The sequence below is a fragment of the Streptopelia decaocto genome (genome assembly GCF_964273445.1).
Source record: "Streptopelia decaocto genome assembly, chromosome: 3".
Taxonomy (NCBI): Eukaryota; Metazoa; Chordata; class Aves; order Columbiformes; family Columbidae; genus Streptopelia; species Streptopelia decaocto.
This window is the reverse complement of record NC_138656.1, coordinates 110,657,741-110,678,283: the sequence shown is the minus strand read 5'-3', so window position 1 is coordinate 110,678,283 and position 20,543 is coordinate 110,657,741. Positions and strand designations below refer to the sequence as shown.

At 37.9% G+C, this 20,543-nt stretch overlaps 1 protein-coding gene across 6 annotated transcripts in view; it reads left to right on the top strand.

The window, feature by feature from the left end:
• PUM2 (pumilio RNA binding family member 2) overlaps nt 1-20,543 on the top strand; it is a 67,124-nt gene that overhangs the window by 12,661 nt on the left and 33,920 nt on the right. For 5 of the 6 annotated variants that reach the window (XM_082049555.1, XM_082049558.1, XM_082049557.1 and 2 more), the window contains exons 2-7: nt 8,975-9,043; nt 13,937-14,042; nt 14,347-14,534; nt 15,174-15,346; nt 18,587-18,857; nt 19,135-19,228. In XM_082049555.1, coding sequence (XP_081905681.1) covers nt 8,993-9,043; nt 13,937-14,042; nt 14,347-14,534; nt 15,174-15,346; nt 18,587-18,857; nt 19,135-19,228 — 883 coding nt within the window. In that variant the 5' untranslated portion in view covers nt 8,975-8,992. Of the gene's footprint in view, nt 1-2,193; nt 2,224-8,974; nt 9,044-13,936; nt 14,043-14,346; nt 14,535-15,173; nt 15,347-18,586; nt 18,858-19,134; nt 19,229-20,543 lie in introns of those variants that run through there. The other variant, XM_082049556.1, reaches the window with a different exon arrangement.

Here is a 20,543-nt window from a genome sequence, read left to right as displayed (position 1 = left end):
GAATATTGTGTCCAGTTCTGGGCCCCTCAGTTCCAGAAGGACAGGGAACTGCTGGAGAGAGTCCAGCGCAGGGCAACAAAGATGATGGAGTGGAGCATCTCCCTTATTAGGAAAGGCCGAGGAAGCTGGGTCTCTTTAGCTTGGAGGGGACTGAGGGGTGACCTTATTAATGTTTACGAATATATAACAGGTGAGTGTCATGAGGAGGGAGCCAGGCTCTTCTTGGTGACTACCAATGATAGGACAAGGGGTAATGGGTTCAAACTGGAACACAAGGGGTTCCACTTAAATTGGAGAAGAAACTTCTTCTCAGTGAAGAACACTGGAACAGGCTGCCCAGGGAGGTTGTAGAGTCTCCTTCTCTGGAGACATTCAAAACCTGCCTGGACACATTCCTGTGTAACCTCATCTAGGTGTTCCCGCGCCGACAGGGGAATTGGACTAGATGATTTTTGAGGTCCCTTCCAATCCCTAACATTCTGTGATTCTGTAAAACTTGTTTTAGGCATTCTAGGAGAGTTTTGCATAGACATCCAGGATAAGGTGGTGGGAGCCATAAGCTTGGGCAAAAATGGTTGCATATGGTAATTCAGACATTTTGCATTTGCAGTATATTTCTTTGTATTTTCTTATTCACTTCTATTATTCAGGGTGCCAGGAAAATAAAAATATTTTAAGTTTGGGTCAGTGTTTGTTATTTTGCCTAATCGAAGTTCTTATCTGCGGGTTTATAATGTGGTTTGCCTTCTTTTTTCATGTGATTAAAATTGGGGCTTACGAAAGTGTATGACGCTGCTTTATTGCACGGAGGAGCTACATTTATTTTCCTGAGCTACTTTGGTTTGGTACAGTTCACATGAAAGTCAGGGTGGTAAGGGCCCTTGTATCTTTGTGAAGGTAATGGAAGAATTATGTGAAAGCTTTTAGTGAAGACAATGGACGTTGGAATTCACAGGGAGCAAAGCAAAGTGGTGGCTAAATGGGTGAAAGGAAAGAGGGGGGCAGCACATATTTGGATAAATGGTTTGAGGGAATACATTATTTTGGATGAGAACAAATAACCTGGAATTTAAACACCTAGTCAGAAATTTTGCTTGTAATATCACCTCTTTATATTTTATTGGATGGTAATTCAAACGTGGTGGAGTTTTTTTTGTCCACAGTTACTGCTTCTACCTACCTTAAGTTCAGCTCTTTACGTGCTGATAGCGGCTTTCACATGTAAGTGCTCTTACATTTTTGTCGTCTTAAGTGGAAAAGTTGAAAAATTTGTCTTTAAATATGTCATAACACAGATTTATTAATGCCAGTGTTTGAAATAATTTTTTTGCTACAAAGCATCTATTACTTTGTTTTGAATTGTAAATAGGCTACTTTATTTCCAGTAGCTTAATTGTCATCAATATAAAGTCTTAGTTGTTATTTTAGACTTCTTTTACTTCTTTTGGAGGGCAGCTATGCTGGCCAACATTTAATGAGATATTAATGTCCAAGCTAAGCTTCTGCTTTTACTGAAGTAGAAATGAGGCTTATTGAATTAGAAGTAGTCTCTTTAGGTTTTTTTTTACAGTTGGCTGTTTTTTTCAGTTTTTAGGCAACTGTAGAAATCTATGGTTAGTTTAAATACACATCTTGTCCAAAGAAAACATCCTTAGAAAACAGCTGAAAAAACTGATAACAGCAATTTCATTAAGTGTCCTTTCCCCTGCTTTAGACAGATAAAGTAGAAAACACATATGCCTCCTATAGTAATTCTTTTAAAATGTGTTAGAAGATGCATTCCTTAGTGTTCTCTGGCTGTCTTGGTGGTTACTCAGAGTTTAAAGGCTCAAAGAATCAAGGTAGGTTTTGAAGCAGACTGGCATATATTTGAAACTTCTGGGTTTTTCACTGGCGTTTTATGCTGGTGATACAAAGAAGTTGTGTATTTTATCAGTAGCTTTCTTTAGACCAACTGGTTATTCTTAGGGGAGCGAGCAGTCTAAAAATGCTGAATTTCTTCTTTGTACTACCCACAATTCATTTCATTGCTAAAGACTAGGTAGCTCCATTTCTTCATCTCTGGTTTTAACACCCACGTTAAGAACATCAGACTGTGTTGGTGTTCCCTGGTTTCCTCTTGCCTGCTGGAGTAGAAAAAAGGAAAAAATAAAACCAAAAAACCCCACAACCAACCTAAGCAACAACAGAGCTTATTCAAAGGATGCTGGACTGTGAGGGAGGGTAAGTCATGATTGTAGAAACTTCTAAGCAGGAGAATTACTGGTGGAACTTCTGTTTTTGCTTCTAGTGTTCTTGAAAACTATATCCTTGAAAAAATAATAATGTTATGGGAAACACTGTGGCCATATTCAGGAGGAAAGAAAGTGAAAATAAATGCTCTGAAGAAGGGGATTGCTATATATCCAGAATTGCTGGGGGTAGGAGGAACTTTTCTGGTATCAGTGCTACAATAACACAAAATAAAACTGCTTCCTGGAAATCATCAGGGTGACTTTTGTCATTTCGTCAGCCTGACCTTTAATGGGGGGAAGGTGTGTGTATGGGTGTGCATATACGTATGTACAAACTCTTTTTCTTGGTATAAATTATATTGCTTATGATTCAGTTATGTTCTGTGGGATTCCTTAAAATCACATTGTTTTTAAGGTGATATTAAAAAAGACACAATTTTTGAAACAAATTTAAAGCTTTTTTTAAACTTTTTGGGCTGGGGGGAATGCTTAGTTCTGGATTCTCTGGTAGCAAATAGAAAAGTGAAAATAACTTAAGTACCTAAAGAAAACCCATCAGCAAAAAGAAGTCTTGATTGCAATGTAGAAAGTAAATTTATGGAAATTTTCACTTGATTCTGAGCCTGTACATTCTAATTGTTCTGATTCTTGTTAACACATGTGAGACAAGCTTGTTGACCCTCAATTAGAATGAAAGTTGTATGTTTTATTAATCTTTATAATACATATTGAGATAAATTATCCCTAGTTCCTGCTGGTGTGTAGATAAAATTTGGGTTTATACAGAGTTTTCGTCTTCAGAAAAAGCAAAGTTTTAAGCCTTTGGGTTTTTTTTAATAGCATATTGCCTAGAGGTCTCTCAATTTTTAAGTTTTTTAACTTACTAAATACAATTTTTTAGTAAGAGCTAATGAAGTAATGAGGGCTGATGTCTCAAAATACCAATGCGGCAAATTAATATCATGTTTTCTTATAGAAGCAGCTGTATAGTGTTATTGCTTTCAGTGTAGAATGGAACAATAATGGTTAGAAATTGGTCTTGTGAATTCCTCTAAACTTCTGTAATGTTACTGGTAGCACTTATTGCTCTGTTATAGGAAGGTGATGCAAGCTGGTGAGCTTAACAAGAAAAGTGTAGATTTTTAAAATAAGGGATTTGTGATGTACATATATTAAAGTAACAAGCACCAATTAAATAATGAGCATGTTAAGACAAGATCTGCTATTCAAGTTTCGTTTCACAACTTTGTTTTCGAACTTCTGAATATACTTCCTGTCTTGCTTTTTTGTTTGTGGTATATTTCTGCAGGAACATTGCAGTGAGAAATGCAGGATAATATATGCATGTCTTAGAGTGCAGTAGGGGAAAGGTTAGGAGTCTCACCAAACTAGATGGGATTACACCTAAACTATTTGACGTTGAAGATTAAACTTGTACATTTTCTTGTGTGAAAGACAGTTCTTCAGTTTGATTTACAAGCAGTAAAGGCCCAGTCAGCCCTTTTTTTGGAAGAGTTACCTTTTCTCATAGCTCATTTAAATAATAAACTAAAAAATGCATGATAAAATTATTTTAATAAATAGTTTTAATTATTTTTTAAAATAATTTCCTGTTAACAAGAACTCATTTTTATGGGATTTTACTTCGATTTTGTAAAACCATATATAAATATTTTATCAGTTGCCTCTTCTCAGACTTTTATTTTACAAATTTCTGCAACATCTCTCACCCTGACTTCCTCTTCTGTACATTTCTCAGAAATTCTTCTGAGTAGATAATTTCTTAGAAGATTAAAAGACTTTGAGAAACCTGCTAAGTTCTTTAGTATAAACTATATGCCCTACTTATGTTGGAATATATCACTTGAGCTCTTCTAATGGAGCAAGTGATGTAACTGTTATAAATAGCTATAAAATCTGGTTTCAGTACAGACATATTATTACTAATTTATGTGGGGCTGGTGATTCTGCCAGTATTTGACTGTAGGGATCAAAATCCAGAGCTTGAGGACACCTGAGAGTGGTTTAGAAAAACTGGTGCTGGCAGTTCTGCCAGTCTGGGGGCAGAGCTGGAGCTGGTTGGGTGGGCAGAGGGACACAGCCTGTGTGAGGGAGAGATAAGTTTCTTACGTGATGGTAGAGTTCATGTTGAGGGGAAACAAGTGCAATTACCTGTTTCTTGGAGCACGTTTCATTGCATAGCTGGGAGGAGAACCCAGGGTTCCTGAATCTTGTTAGGCCGATGAGCCATCATGGATCTCTGAAAGAGGTGGCACGATTCGCTTCTTTTTCCTTTGTTTTTCTTCGTGGGAGGTGCTGTCCTGTTATTCTTGCTCTGTATGGTCTGTTGACAGAAGGCTGTGCAAGTAGATATGTAGGTTACAAACTTGGCAGTGACTTGTGAGATGCTATCAAACATAATTTTATGTATATTTTTTATATATATGCTGTTGATAAAAACCTAGGAAATACTTTTTTCCAGTTGTATGCTTTCAGATTACTGAAACTCCTATTGAAAAGAAAGCAAGCAAAACATTTGGTCAGTGTTGTATATAAAAGTGTCAGCTCTTGTGATCACCTTGTCCCTTTGTGATTCAGCTTTTTCAGCAAATGGGACAGTACTTTTGCTGAGTATTTTTTTCCCCCTTGCTAAATGCTGCAGAAGCCCTACCTTGAAATCTGCCAGGCCAACTAAGTTAACAAACTAAATTTGTTTTGTATTAAGGGTCATATGGTGCAAAAGTATAACTCAATCTGAGAATATGAGTTAAGTAGCCTAAAATACAGGGACTGAAGAATTATTCACTTGCCTGTAAAAAGTTTGAGTTGCTTTTAGAACACTGTATTTTAATGCAATGAAAATTGTTAAATACTTACGGAGGGAAGATGTTACGCTTTTGAAACTATAACCATGGAAATGGGTTGCAACTTAAAATTGGTTGCGTGTTTTGTCAGAAATGCCTAACTTGTTTATTTGGACTGCTTAAGGAGGTTGGACATATTTGAGTATTTATTTACGTCTGCATTACTGTTCTGTATGGTCCTCAGAAAATGTTAACTCTTTCCAAAACACACATGCCTGTAGATTTTGAATTTCTCAGGAGCAACAACTTTTATTAACCAGTTTGGTAGTAAGTGAACCTTTGATTCCTTGGTGCTTCAAAGAGGTATGAGAAGGTGCATCTAGCCGAAGGCAGCTTTAATCAAACAGATGCCTTGTTTTCTCAAAATGTTGCACAAAATATTTAGTATTTTGTAACTAACTTGTGTACAGAACAGTTTGGTTGCAGTACTAGTAGTTGCCTATTCAGCTGCTTAACAACCTCTGTTATCTGGCTGCACTATTCTAAACCAAAATAAGGACATGTTAGGTAATTCAGCAAAATATATCTAGTCAAGTGTTTGATGGGACTTTACAAGACAGTGTTTAGCTTAATGGAGGGCTGGCAGAATTGCTATGTATTGTGTTTTAAAGTACAGCTGGTTTTGTGTTCTTAAATTACTTTAACTTGCTAATAATGCTACATCTCTGCTGTAAGCATATATCATATATCAGGTAAATGCTGCAGACAAGACACCTTGCAGAAAAATTACTAGAAAGGCGTTTTGCCTTAAAGTCATTCAGCAAAAGAAAAAAAAAGTTGAAACATTTGCAATGTAAACAGCATCTTCCCTTTCCAGTCACAGTACTGTAATTACAGGTGTTCTGTGTTCAATTTCTGTCCCGGTACCACAGCTTGAACTGCAAAATGTGTCCTCCTTTTCTTCATCAGGTGGTTAAGGAATTCACCTTGGAGGGGAGGGGTGAGATTCAGAATTTCTCAATGCAGAAAAAGTGGTTTTCTTTCTGGTCAGCTGCTTTAACCACTTTTTGTTTTATAAAATGAAGTCCTGTATTTCTCTTTCATATTATATTTCTTGTTATTATTTTTCTTCAACTCTTTTCTTCAAAGAAAGGGCTGATCTTTGCTTTTTGCAAGAAAATGCTAAGAAGCTTGTTTCAAGCAGGATTCAGGGTTGTTGGGAAGAGTACTTGTCCCTGGATCTGGGTGCCTGGATTCCAGAAACTGATATTATTTTAAGCAGTGTTTCTTGTGGTAATTCTCTATGCAGTCAACAGTCTGCCTTGTGAATTTTGTCCTGAGTTATGTCAGGACACTGTTTTGTGATACCGGTTTATCATCTCGTGCCACTGAGCAGGTGCTCCTGCCCCACCTTGCTCGTGATCAGCTGCTTCTTATTGCTTTCCCTATGTTGTCTCCTTTTCTAGTGGTCTTGTGGCTGTGGTGGTTGAGCCAGTTCAGCTGGCTGGTCTGCTGAAAACCTCATGCATGGAAAAAAAGAAGGGAAAAAACGTCTACTTGATGATGGAGACCAAGCCCATTGCAAAGGGAGTGGTAGAAGTTGTTGGGAGGGTGGAAGGAGTGTCCTGTTTGTCAGTAGCTCGCTGGATGATCTGGGGGTTCGGGTCGATGGCAAGTTGAACATGAGCCAACAGTGTCCCTGGCAGCCAAGAGGGCAACCGTGTCCTGGGTGCATCCAGCACAGCATCGCCAGCTGGGCAGGGAGGGGATTGGCCTGCTCTGCTCCGCGCTGGTGCGGCCTCACCAGGAGCACTGTGTGCAGGTCTGGGCACCACAGAATAAAAAAGATATAAAGCTACTGGAGACTGTCCAGAAGAAGGACACGAAGTTGGCAAAGGGTTTGGAGGGGAAGCCGTATGAGGAGCGGCTAAAGTCACTTGGTTTGCTCAGCCTGGAGAAGAGGAGACTAAGGGGAAACCTCATGACAGTCTGCAGCCTTCTCACAAGGGGAGGAGGAAGGGCAGGAGCCAAAGTCTTTGTTTTAGTGACCAATGATAGAACCCGAGGGAATGGCAGGAAGATGTGCCAGTGGAGGTTTAGGTTGGAAATGAGGAAAAGGTTTTTCACCCAGAGGGTGCTGGAGCACTGGAACAGGCTCCCCAGGGAGGTGTCACAGCCCCAAGCCTGACAGTGTTCAAGAAGAGACTGGACAATGTCCTCAGACACATGGTGTGAACTGTGGGGTTGTCCTGTGCAGGGACAGGAGTTGGATGTGATGATCCTTGTGGGTCCCTTCCAACTCAGGACATTCTATGATTCTGTGCTCAGCTCTCTGAGGAACTCAGTTTATTGCTTGAACATTGCAGCATTGCTGATTGAAGATTGCCTTGTGTATATAGTGTGAGATAATAGTGAAATATGGTAGAAATGAGGTAACTGGTCTTAGGAGTTTTGACAGACTAAAGGTTGTGTAGGCCTCTAGATTAAATTATTTTGTAAATTCCAGGTGGAGAGAGAAAGAGTGTAAATTTTAGGAAGAGAGAGACTGCCAAAAATATAACTTTACATTTGCTCCATGTTCAAATCTCTTTCCTAATGCTGTGGTGAAAAGTGGACTAATACTAGCTGGAATGTTGTACCCAGCTTCTGTGGAAGGGTATTGCTATGTCAAAGGAGATGTCGTGGATATGCGTAAGCCATTCTATCTATTTAACAGCAGCGTGTGAGGAATCATTATACCTTAAGACTCATTTGGTGTGTAGTATCCCTTTGTGTGTAATTTGGGGGCCCTGTGGAATGATCTGATGTGTTATCAGAAGTCTGGAGCTGTTGCCAGCTTCTCTCAGTTGGAAAGGCTTATTAGCATTCAATTCTTGAAAACTAAAGATTAGATAGCAACTAATTCCAAAAGCAGGTAGGTGGTAAATGGATAAAGAGGAGTCTCCAGAGTTATTTAGAGTAAGGTGGAAAAAAGAAAAAAGTAATCAAACAAAACCAGGAAAAAATTGTAAATGTTGAGCAGTATGTTTCCTACGTCTCTTTTATTTATACATTATTCCAGATGGCATGGAATGAATAAAAATAGAGAAAAATATTTTTGAGCGTTCTGAATTTGAGGTAAAAAAGTACATCTTAAAAATGTTTATTTCTGGAACATATGGATTACATGAATGTTGGCATTGAATTAGAGAAAACTAAACTTCCTGGTGGTACAGATGATCCCAACCAATGTTTCTCCTTCGGGTAGGGGGCTTGGCTTTATATGTAGTAGATCTTGCTGGGTTTTCACTATTCTGGATGGCTTTTAGTGATAGAGCTAACACTGAAGAAAGCAGATCTTCGAAAGAGATTAACGCTGCCTGTATTTTCCCCATTCTGTAAACTGATCTGTGAAACGTGTTCATGCTATAGGACAGGGTTTTGTGGGCTGCTCTTTTTGAGGGGGAACCACTTTGCTACAGTAAAAGGGCTGTATTATTCTTTCTATTGCTGCTGGTAGCAATAGATAACATTAACTTAAATGTCATGTTTGTTAGAGGGGGTACAGTGAGCACAATCTATGTTCAATGTACTGCAGTTTATTTAGAGTTTCAGCAAACCCCAGAACAAACAAGCAAAATTATACATCTTTCAAGTTTGGTTGTTTTTTAACTAACAGTGATTTGGATAGCGTTCATGGTAAATACAGTTTGGCAACCGTTAGTTACAAATTTCATTTAGAGATACTGTTAGAGCAAAACCACCTTTGAGACAGAAGTACCTAATTTACTATTTGATTGTAATTGAAATTAAAGTGCCTGACTTCAGCATGGGCAGTGGCTTATGGTAAAATAATCAATTCTCTCAGATTGTTAGAAATCTTGTGGAGTTGTACAAACTCAACTTTTGAAAATACATTTGACTAATGGATCACTCTCTTGTTTTTTCCCCCTTCAGGTTCGATCTGTGGATGAGATGAATCATGAGTTTCAAGCTCTTGCCCTAGAATCTCGGGGAATGGGAGAGGTAATTATTGAGAGCTGAAAATCCAGTCGGTGGTTTGGAAATGTTGGTAAAATTTAAGAAGTCTTAAACAATATTACACGAAGCAAAGAGCTTCTGTTAAGACCAAATTGATTTTTCAGGCAACTGAAGAGTTCTGTTCTAAGGCGAAGTAAAACTAAGTGCTTTCCAAGAACACTGGGATGGTTGTTGACTGGATCTACTGTTACTATATCTTAGTAGGTGATTGATACACTTGGGGAAGTGACAGGAAAATTTATTTGAAAGTTCGTGCAGTTCTGTGAAATGAGGCCTGTTTTCAGTGTCCCTGTATCTAAGCTGGGGAAGCAATTGTTTACTACCTCTGAGAAGCCAAGGAGACGAGGATCTGAAAAAGGTTTGGCTCCAGAAAAAGTGAAAATGGCATACTCTACCTAGCAGAAATGTGTGGTGATATACTATTTTTTTTTTTTTTTTTAAACTGGTAATTACTACTTAAAAGAAGATTTTTAACCAGGCTTAAGAGTGCTATTGTGTATTTTAGCTAGAGAAAAGGACTTTTTTGATTGGTGTGGTATGTTTGGGGTTTTTAAGTCAGTGTACTTTGGGGGTGGGGGGTAATTTGAGATCTTGGAGGATGACGTAGCTCTTCCAAAGCAATTCCCTGAACTGTTTAGAAAGAGATCAGCGTGCGTTGGGCTTACTTGTCCTGTCAGGACATAGTAATGAAATAAAATCACATTGAACTATGATTTCTTATAGCGATCCTTTTGTCTTGCTGGATATTTACTTAATTCAGTTGATAATTAAACGAGTGACAATATTTCAGCTTAACTTTCTTAAAATGATGATAGGACTGTGATCTCTACAGAAACCATAACTTATTGATGAAAAACAAATTCCATATTCTAGTTGCTGAACACTTCTGAGCTGGCACATGGCTGCTCTTTCTTGCTTTTTTTACTTTAATAAAGCATTTAACCAATCAGTTTGCTTTTCAGCAATTCTTGCTTCATCCAGGGTTCCATGTTGGCTTTCTGGAACCATCTCACATTTGAAAAAGCAGAAATAGATGAAGCCCTGTTCTTTAGAAAGCTGAATAGCCACATTGGATGTTCTTGCTTCCCCCTTCCCTCCTGGCTTTTAAAACTCTTCTTGAAAGGTAAAGCTGTTAGTAGGATATATGTGATAGAGCAGGTGGGTAAAGTTCATACTGGTGTTTGCTCTTTTGTCACCCACAAAGTGCTCTGGGAGACTGAAAGCAGTGAAAGTAAAGGATGACATAAATCCTGGCAATTAAATTGAGATGTATATGACTGCTCATACAGATCGTCGCTTTATGTTATCTCAGATTGAGGGAGATCATAATTATGGAGAGTATTTAGTTTGCTTTCATGGTATTCTGTGAATCTGTGAAAGCCAATGTTCTCGTACAGTAATATAGTATCAATTTCTGATGCCATATTGTGACCCTGCACTTATTAGGTTATGTGTTTCATGTCAACAGTGTCTTCCAGGTATCTTGAGGGTAATACACGTTCACATAGCTAGGTAGACTTACTCAGTAATTTTCTTAATGTATTGTACGACAATTAAGTAGTTCTGGGATAGATTCCATGGCTGTTTTAAACTTCTTTGTGATTATAACATTCCAAAATATTAAAGAAAATGTCCTTATAAATACCCTTGTAAGCTAGAATTAGTAATTGTATGTTCTTAACTTGCTGTCCTCTGTCTACTTTGAAAGGTGTGAAGGGGAGTTCATGTCAGGTGATCTAGCTATTGGGAAGTTGTTCTCTTCCTCATTTTCTCTGTCTGGATAGATTTTTCTCTGAAACTTTTCTTATTCATAATTCTAATCCTTCTCTGTCTTTTTTGTGTGTGTGTGTGTGTGTGTGACTGGGAATCAGTACTTGACATTAGGAGGCTGTTCATTGCTAAAATCAAGGCTGGCTGTGCATCCTGAGCAAGTTGCTCTTCCATGCACTAATGTAAAGGAGTAGAGTGTAAAGTGTGTTTTCATTGTACCATCATGCACTGGAAATAGTAGAAATGGGAAATGCCTCTGAGCTGAGCTTCATTCAGGTGGGACTTGGAATCAGTCACTATTGGGAACAGGACAGTGTAATGTGAGCCAGATGTACGGGTTCCTTGAGCTGTTTCTGTCTTGCAGTTCTTCATTAATTTACTCTGTAAAGAAAATGACTGAAGTTTTATTAGCAAGAGATCTGCCGTATTGCAGGCATCTTTTTCTAAATGTCATCTTTTAGCTGCTAGGTTGTTTAAACACAGGTTGTGCTTCTGGCTCCAGCTCCCAAAAGCTATCATGACCCTTGAGGCTGTGGTAATATTCTGAAGAAATACTGACACAAGGTGCCGTTTCTTTCCTCTAGGCATAGTGGGCCTCAGGATCGTTATTGTGACCTAATATACGTAAAATTAATTAGCAAACAGAAAACTAGATTTTTTTTTTTTATAATGTTTATTCTTAAAGAAACTTACAGGATCAGAGCACACACAGATTTCATTTATGGGGACAAGCTATCTATTTCTGGTGTCAAAATCTCATTCAGAGAGATTGTAGAAGGCTCTGATCTTAAAAATAAATTTTAAAATATTAAAAAATCCTTCATTCAAGAGCCAGTAATTGAGACTGTAGAGTTACTTACCAGAGCTGGTGAAGAGGCAGCTTTAGCATAATTGGTTATTATCTATGTGTAGAAAAGGGCTTTGTTCATCTGGCAGAGACATAACAGGGATCAGTGCTGATACTGAAAAAGACACTTTAGAGTACTGTTGGAAGAGATTAGTAAGAAAAATGGCAGTCTTTTCCATTATTTTAAATGAGGTTTGGATGTATCTTTGTAAAATTTCTCCTTTATTGAATTAGATGTAGGAAATATTGAGTAAAATGCACGTTATCAAAGGGTAAAGCATGGTGATTTTAGCTACTTGTATTAATTTGTGATGACTTCTCAATTAAGTCTTTTTCCAGGAGTCCTAATTAAGTGGGTTCTTCTTCTTGTCTGTTGTAGAGGAACAAACTTGTTTTGTTTTTCTGAAAAGTTCTCTTTTTTGAGTTCCATAATGCAATAGTTGACAGCTGCTTGGGCTGCTCATTTACATGGTAGTCAGATAGCTAAAACATCCCTTTAAAAAAGAGCATAGTCTGGGCGCAGAGTGGCTGGAGAGCAGTCAGGCAGAAAGGGACCTAGGGGTACTAATTGACAGGAAGCTCAACATGAGCCATCAGTGTGCCCAGGTGGCCAAAAAGGCCAATGGTATCCTGTCCTGTATCAAAAATAGCGTGGTCAGCAGGACAAGGGCAGTGATCCTTCCCCTGTACTCTGCATTGGTGAGGCCACACCTGGAGTATTGTGTTCAGTTCTGGGCCCCTGAGTTCAGGAAAGACATTGAAGTGCTGGAGCGAGTCCAGAGAAGAGCAACAAGACTGGTGAAGGGACTTGAGCATAAGACCTATGGGGAGAGGCTGAGGGAGCTGGGGTTGTTTAGTCTGGAGAAGAGGAGGCGTAGAGGTGACCTCATCACTCTCTATAACTACCTGAAGGGAAGTTATAGCCAGGTGGGGATTGGTCTCTTCTCCCAGGCAGTTAGCAATAGGACAAGGGGGCATGGGCTTAAATTCTGCCAGGGGAAATTTAGGCTGGATATTAGAAAGAAATTCTTTACAGAGAGAGTGGTCAGGCATTGGAATGGCTGCCCAGGGAGGTGGTGGACTCACCGTCCCTGGAGGTTTTTAAACTGAGATTGGACATGGCACTTAGTGCCATGATCTAATAAACGGACTAGAGATGGACCAAGGGTTGGACTCTATGATCTCTGAGGTCTTTTCCAACCCAGTCGATTCTGTGATTCTGTGTGATTCTGTAGCCATCATCTGTCCAAAAAAAGTAAATAATAAATAGAAATCACTTGCCCTCTGGGAGGCACAAAATTGTAAACTTAAAATTTTTACACAAATTCTCTCAAATATTTAAATAAATGGGTTGGGTTTTTTTAACTTTTTTTTTTCTATAAATCTGTTCGATCTTCAGTAGGATACAGTTTAAATTTATCCTCTTAGAGGTATAGATGATGTGTTATGTTTTGTGTTAGATATTCTATATTCCTTGTGTACTAGTGTGTGTGAAGACTTCAAGCAGTTGAATATATCTGTTTGGAATTTGAGAGTAGTAAAATAAATGCTGACTTTGAGGTATTTATGTTAGTGCGCTGCTTCTGTCACATCACACAAAGTTTTTTGTCCTTGAACACAGTATGAGAAGAGATCCTGATCTGACTTGAAACTTTCTGCTTTAGAAGTAGTAATGAGCAAAAATCCTACAGCTAATTGTGATGGTTGACATGTGGAACTTCAGATTTGAATGTCACAGATTTCTAAGCAGCAGATTCCTGTGGTCTAAAGGAGGTGACTTGCCACTGTGTGTGTTAGTTGCTTTCTGATATTTGGAACATGATACATTTCTAAGTGAACAGAACTTTACAATGAACTTCTGCTGTTCATGGTTATCATGGTAGTATTAACTAAAGGCCAAGCTTTTGAGCCAACATGCAAAGAAGGCCATGATTAAGTTTCTGAGAGGAATGACTTGGTTTAACACAGGGATTAATTTGATCAGCCGTTTTCACAACTGCTTGTATATTCTGTATCTCTCCTTCATAACTTCAGAATCTCAGTGTTCTTGGGGTCATCTGAGCAATTTATACAGCATCAGCTTCAGTAACAGAACATAACTTTTAAGTGTTTATAATTATTTCTTGGCAATGTGTGCTTCCTTATGTAAAGCTGACTTTGATATCTAAAATGAAGTACTTGTATATCTTCTTAATAGTCTTGCTGTTTCTTGCCCATCTCTAAGAATAATTTAAATAAAATGGTTTTCTGTTTTGGAACAGCTTTTACCTGCCAAAAAGTTTTGGGAACCTGATGATTCAGCAAAAGATGGACAAAAAGGGATATTCCTTGGTGATGAGTGGAGAGAGACTGCATGGGGAACTCCTCGTAAGTCATTGATGTACATGTATTGAAAAATGAGTCATGCTTACTAAATGTTATTTCGAAGTGAATTAATATGATAAAATTTAATTGTCTATTAAATTTTATTTTCCTTGAATTTTAATTGTGAAAATGTATACTGCACTGGTGGTTGTGTGCCAATAACACTTTTTGAAACTGGGGTTTGGAATTTTTTATTTAGTTTAGATTTGCTCATGTTTAATATAGTCACTGTAATGAAATGCAAAAAAACATTACAAGTGGTATTTAAAATGTACAATAATTTTTTTTATTTATTTGTTTTTAACAGACCATTCTATGTCCCAACCTATTATGGTACAGAGAAAGCCTGGACAGGGTTTTCATGGAAACAGTGAAGTAAATGCTGTATTGTCTCCACGATCAGAAAGTGGTGGCCTTGGAGTGAGCATGGTAGAATATGTGTTAAGTTCCTCTCCAGCTGATAAATTGGATTCCCGGTTTAGGAAAGGAGCTTTTGTAAGTAATGCAGCGTGTTAAGCTTTCATAGTTACCTACTATGGTCTTACTGTCTTGTATGGTTATATTTTCTACTTTGTCCATTTTCCTTTTTTTAACTCTTTTCTTTAGAAGGAAGTGTGTAGTTTCCATCTGTCTGTCTGCCTTGGTTGGAGGGGGCAGAAGAGGGAAGTGGTTTGGGAATCTTGGCTAAATAGCTGTCTTTAAAAAAGTACTTTCCTAACACCTTTAAATAAAGGTAGGAAAAAGATTGCAAATAGCTTAATTTAAAATGTGTGATGGGCTGTATTCTAGATCTTCCTGTTCTATGTTTCCATATGGGTTTGTTTTGTACTAGCTGTTGTAACTGTATGAAATAAACTTTATCTAATTCGAAGTGTTACTGCTTTAACAGCACCGCTATAGTTAAGGTTGAGTTAGCTCTTCCATTATAAATCTTGGCGTTCCTTTTCACCTTTTGGCAGTTATTAATTGGATGTGGTTTAAACTTGATGACCAAGTTACCCACCAAATGCAATTTCATTGAAAACAAACTGTTTGTATTGTTTACGTACGCTGTAGTGTAGAATTAGGTCACCTTGTGGTGCTCCTATTGTGTTCTGTTCAATATTCAGAATCAAACAGATTCTTTTTCCTCAGGGCACTAGAGATGCTGAAACAGATGGACCTGAGAAAGGAGATCAGAAAGGCAAGGCTTCTCCATTTGAGGAGGACAAAAACAGAGATCTTAAACAAGGAGATGATGAGGATGTTACTAAAATAAATGGCAGAGGTTTGCCAAATGGAATGGATGCCGATTGCAAAGATTTTAAGTAAGCCTTTAACTGTTTCTCAAGAAGACAAGCATGTCTCTTAAGGACATTATTACAGTTCTGGTTTGTGTGTCAGCTTTAAACATTACCCAGCCGCAGGCTGATTCCTCCTACCTAACGTCCTCCCTTTCCTGCTGTGCCACATGTTTCTTAGGATGTCATTAATGTGTGTGTCAATTCTCATGAGACAAATTCATCTTAATATAGTCATTACTCAAAGTAAATGGGTACTTTCAAAATGTGGTGAATTAAAGAGGGAAGACAACTTTAACCCTTTTAATTTCAAACTAAATTCCTTTCTTTCTGTGCTTCTTTTTTATTACTCTGTAACTTTTGCATCTGATTGTTGTTGTAGAAAGTCCTACAGAATTTTAACTTCTAATTTTGCTAGTGAATACCACAGCCTAACACAATTATTTCCCCACAAAAGTCTTTATAGAAACCATTTATTTGACTAAGTCGAAACAATGTATTTCCCTATTCACATAGTTAAATGTTACCTATTCACAGGATAGAATGGTGTTATGGCTTGATTGTTTTCTTAGGTTAAAAAAAAAAAAAAAAAAGAAAAATGGGACCAAGCTTGAGCTATTGAATGGTGAATTCCTATATGATAGTACAGCCAGTCTGTTTTTTCATAATACTGATCTGCGTTTTTAATTGGGTATTTTTAAAGGACTAACCTTTGTTTTTAAATGACTGTGATGTGTTTGTAACTGTCATACAGAAGAATTAACAAGATCAGGAAACTTGAGCGCTGCTCCTAAATTTGTATTATTGTGATGAATGTGACCAAATAGTTGTGGTTTCATTAGTTCATAATTGAACAAGTATATTAAAATGGATGTTTGAATCCCATACGTAAGTATTTCCTACCCTTTAAAAAATGTATTTTCCTAAGGCTAAGGAGGGATTTTTCAAGTGAATTTTTCAAGAAGTATTATTGAAAAGAATGTAATATCAGGCGTATTAGAGAGCTCAGATTAGCTTCTTTCGGATGCATGCTGCAATATGCACAATGAACAAATTTGCCTTCAATATTATGTGTAGAAAACGCAGAATAAATTTTGTCCTGCTTTTCTTTACCAGTATCTATTTGAGTTTTGAAATAGTTGCTTGCAAATTACCTTTTGTATTATTTAAAGAGAGGAATTACAAAAAAAATTCAAGTGCAAAAAAGCATCCAAAGCCAGTAAACCTCTCAAAAAAATAAAGCCATTTAATGTAAATGGACTGTATAAAGTGGTGGCATAAAGCCCTCCAAACAGAGGTTTATAATTGAAGCATTGACACAACTTTAACTATAGCAACAGAACAGCACTAATATATGGAGCAACCTCTATTAGATAAATTATTAACAAAGAAACTTTGTCCTGTCCTCTTCTTTGTATTTTTATTGTACTTACAGCTTTTTTTAAACTAAAATATGTACTGAAATAACTGCCTTTTTTCCTTTTATTCTTCACTTTATTGGTACTGTACGTCACTTGGGAAGAATAAGGAATATTAAATGGCTCAAACTCAGGTTTCGTGTGTTGAACAAGACATGGTTGATAGCTAGGATCCTTAGATGGTAGCCAACATATTATAGACGATTGTCATGAAGTTGGTTATTACATTTAAAAAAACCCTAGAGTAACTGCTTTATCTTTGAAGTGTTTTGTCCATAGTAGTAGTTTGTACAGTATTGTTGAATAATCTCACTGAAAGACTGTATAGTGGTACAGTCTTTAGAGTTGGTATCAGTAAATATATAAGTGTTGGCAGATTTCTTTGCATTAATCTTGTGCTTCAGGGAGGAACAGATAAGATACTTCAACTTTGGAGCCCCGAAGAAGGAGGAGAACAGGTAGTACTAAGGCTGCAAGGTGGTATTTTGTTTTTAAGCCCAGTTTTCACAAATAAAGCAAACTTAACCAGAAGTTGTATGTTTCCTGAGAAACAATATATAATTATGGAGTTCTGCCAGCACAATAATAGTGTTAAAGGATCATAGATTCTCTCACACAACTCCTTCCTAGTAGTTGACTTAGTAGTCTTGGTAGTTTTTAGACTTGGTGGTCTAAATAATATGGCCTGACACACGAGGTGGGCTACCGCTCCCAATTAAGGTGCCGTAGATTGAACCAAATATAGGGTTGGGAATATGCTTAGGATGTGAATCCCTTGACATCTCACTTCAGGTGTTTCCCTGTAGGTGTTTGTCAGTGCACAGAAATTCCCCTGTAGTCTGTGGGGCTGTACTCAGTTCAGCTGGTGGAGATGAGAGAACAATTCGGCTTTTACCCCTGAAGTAAACACCTGCTGACTGGTTAGTTGAGTTGCCGTCTGTGCTCTGTCAATGGTTTTGACTAAATTTTCATCCCCTCTGATGGGAATTTAACCACTAGTGCACCTGGAGATGTGTTAGGATACTTTTCTACGTCGCAATTGCCACCGGCCTTTCATGTTTGGAAACAACTACCAGGGGTTCGGCGCAGTAAACGATTTCAAGCTCCATATTTCTGTCTTACTGTCAACAGAAATCACAGACATATGTTTTGCTTCATCCTAAAGATTTTTCTTCTGGAACAACAGGCTGTATTTATTTTTAGGGAAACTGAGATGAGTTTATATTAGGAATGCTTTTTTGCCCTGTACCAATTATCTGGTGTAGTGCAGTCTATTACATGAGTTGTGTAGGAAATGAAATGTTTTAGTCAAATGCTAAATAAGGTGGTTATTAGTCCATTTTACTTAAGGTAAAAAAAGTATTGTTTGCTTTTGAAATATGAAGGATACTTGCTGTATTGTATGTTTGTCTTTTCCAGTTGAAGTTTTATTGTCTCTTTCTCTCCTTTGACATGAGATGCACTTAGCCATTTCCTTTTTACTTTCCTTTTTTAAAAATTTCTAATCAATACACTTTCTAATAATTCCTGAAGCTCCCAAAATGTAACAGACATCCCAAAAGTTACAGCTAACCACAGTACACTCCATTTCACTCAAAACAGCATCAAAGATTAGTTTGTTTTTCTCACAGTGATTTGAAGAAGTTTAAAAAATAAATAAAATTGTGCTTTGAAATGAAAGATGTCCTTTATCTTGAGCCGTCAATACATGCTGGTTAAAATTGGTCTGTCACTTCCTTTTGTAAAGTGTCTTGAGTTCAGAGATCCTTTTAAAATAGAAATGCTGTACTCTGTCCATGGGCAGCTTTATTTAAGACTGAAGAGTCTATCTTGAATTATTTCTAAACAGTCGTACCCCTGGAAGTCGACAAGCCTCCCCAACAGAAGTAGCTGAACGTTTGGGCCCCAATCCCAGCACCACAGAAGGATTAGGTCCGCTGCCCAATCCTGCCGCCCACAAGCCTCTGGTAGAAGAATTTTCAAATCCAGAAAATCAGAATCTAGATGCCATGGAACAAGTTGGTCTTGATTCTCTGCAGTTTGACTATCCTGGCAATCAGGTACAGATGGACTCTTCAGGAGCTACTGTAGGACTTTTTGACTACAATTCTCAGCAGCAGGTCAGTACTGGACTTGAAAACATGCCAGATTGGTCCTTTAGGTTGTGCATTATCCTCTTTGATAATCAGTCATTTAAGCATATAATGTATTTAATTTTGTCTGTGACTTGCTCAAAGGCAAATAAACATGTATTTAATCTAGAAGAATACTGATGCATAATCTTCTAGTTTAGTAACTTATTAGGATAGAAGCTTGCTTTAAAAGCTTTTGTAAGTACATCCCAGTGTATCATAGCCCTGACTGTTGAAATGCATCTTTTTTTTTCTTTTCCAATAGCTTTTCCAGAGGACTAATGCTCTGACTGTCCAACAGTTAACAGCAGCCCAGCAGCAGCAATACGCGCTGGCTGCAGCTCAGCAGCCACACATAGGTGAGGTTTTTGTGAACTAGAGCAGGCATCCCTGGCAGGAGTGGGTGTGTTGCTTTGTTGGAATCCTTTCTAGTTTTACCCACAGTACTTTAATTCAAATGGATACTGATCAGTTGGCCCATTTTAGTGGTTCTTCTGAAAACTACCCAGAATGATTGCGTAAGACTGTCCTGTCCCTAGAGAAAGTTTTCTGTTGTGCAAATTTTGTGTATTTTGAACTGTTGTGTACAAAGAAATAAAAACTATTTTTGCTTTTGTAGCACAGTAGTTGTATTTTATGGGGGAAAACGTTAAAAACTTTTCTGCTACAAGTACTGACGCGCCAGCTTTATTTACTATAATAACAAAAATATGTAATTCTGTTATTCTGTTGCAGTTTAGTATTTTTGATAATCCAGTTAAAAACCATTATATAGTAGGATTTTGAAAACAAAATTTTATGTTGATTAATTTATTCTTGTTAATGGCACCTTTTGAACAGATAGTCCTTTATTCTAGTGGATACCTTTCTTTGTGACAAAATTATTCTTTAGGTGAGCATTTTTTTCTGTCCCTTTATAGTAATTCAGTGAATGAATTAAATGCAGTTCTCGGTGTGCTGGCAACTCAACAAGGAAGCTGTGTTTCGGTGGCAAGAGTTTCATGTTTGGAATGAGGGAGGTTGGAATGCATATGGAAACCATTATTTAAGAAAGGGAGCTCCTCAGGTACTGACACCGTAGGACAGGTTTAAAGATTCCTGCCCTTGCCACTCTCCACCACAGGGCTATTGAGCTGTTTGCATCTGTCTCTTTCCTTTGTGAGGCAAAAAGAGTTGTAAGGATCAGAAGCAGGAAGCAGCACCTCTAAAGGAATATGTCTGTGTTCTCCTGCAATATGTTGACAGTTAAGTTTTCCCACCGTTTTGTTAAGCTGAATTGTAAGGTTTATTCAGACAGGAATTGGCAGGCTAAACTGGAGTTTAAAAGTGTCAGCTCTTTAGTGTTATGTAGCTAAGACACTAGGAGCATGGCAGATTGAGATGTTTGTGAGTCCACAAGTCCTGTCTTCTGGCTGTCTTTGACTTCTGGATTGTAGAGAAACCCCTACTTTGTACAGAGTGACTGAGCAGTCAGCTGAGTCTTGCCCCTTTGAAATGCAGCACCTTTGGATATGCATGTTAATAGAAACTTAGCAAGAAGCCTCCTATTTTGAAAGAGAAACGTAGTTCGATGGGCTGCGTTTGCTGGACTAGTTACTGCCTCAGTGTTGGAGTAAGTCCATGAACCTGACTGATGTGGGAAACCCTGGGTAGCGATGCTTCGATGACTCAGAG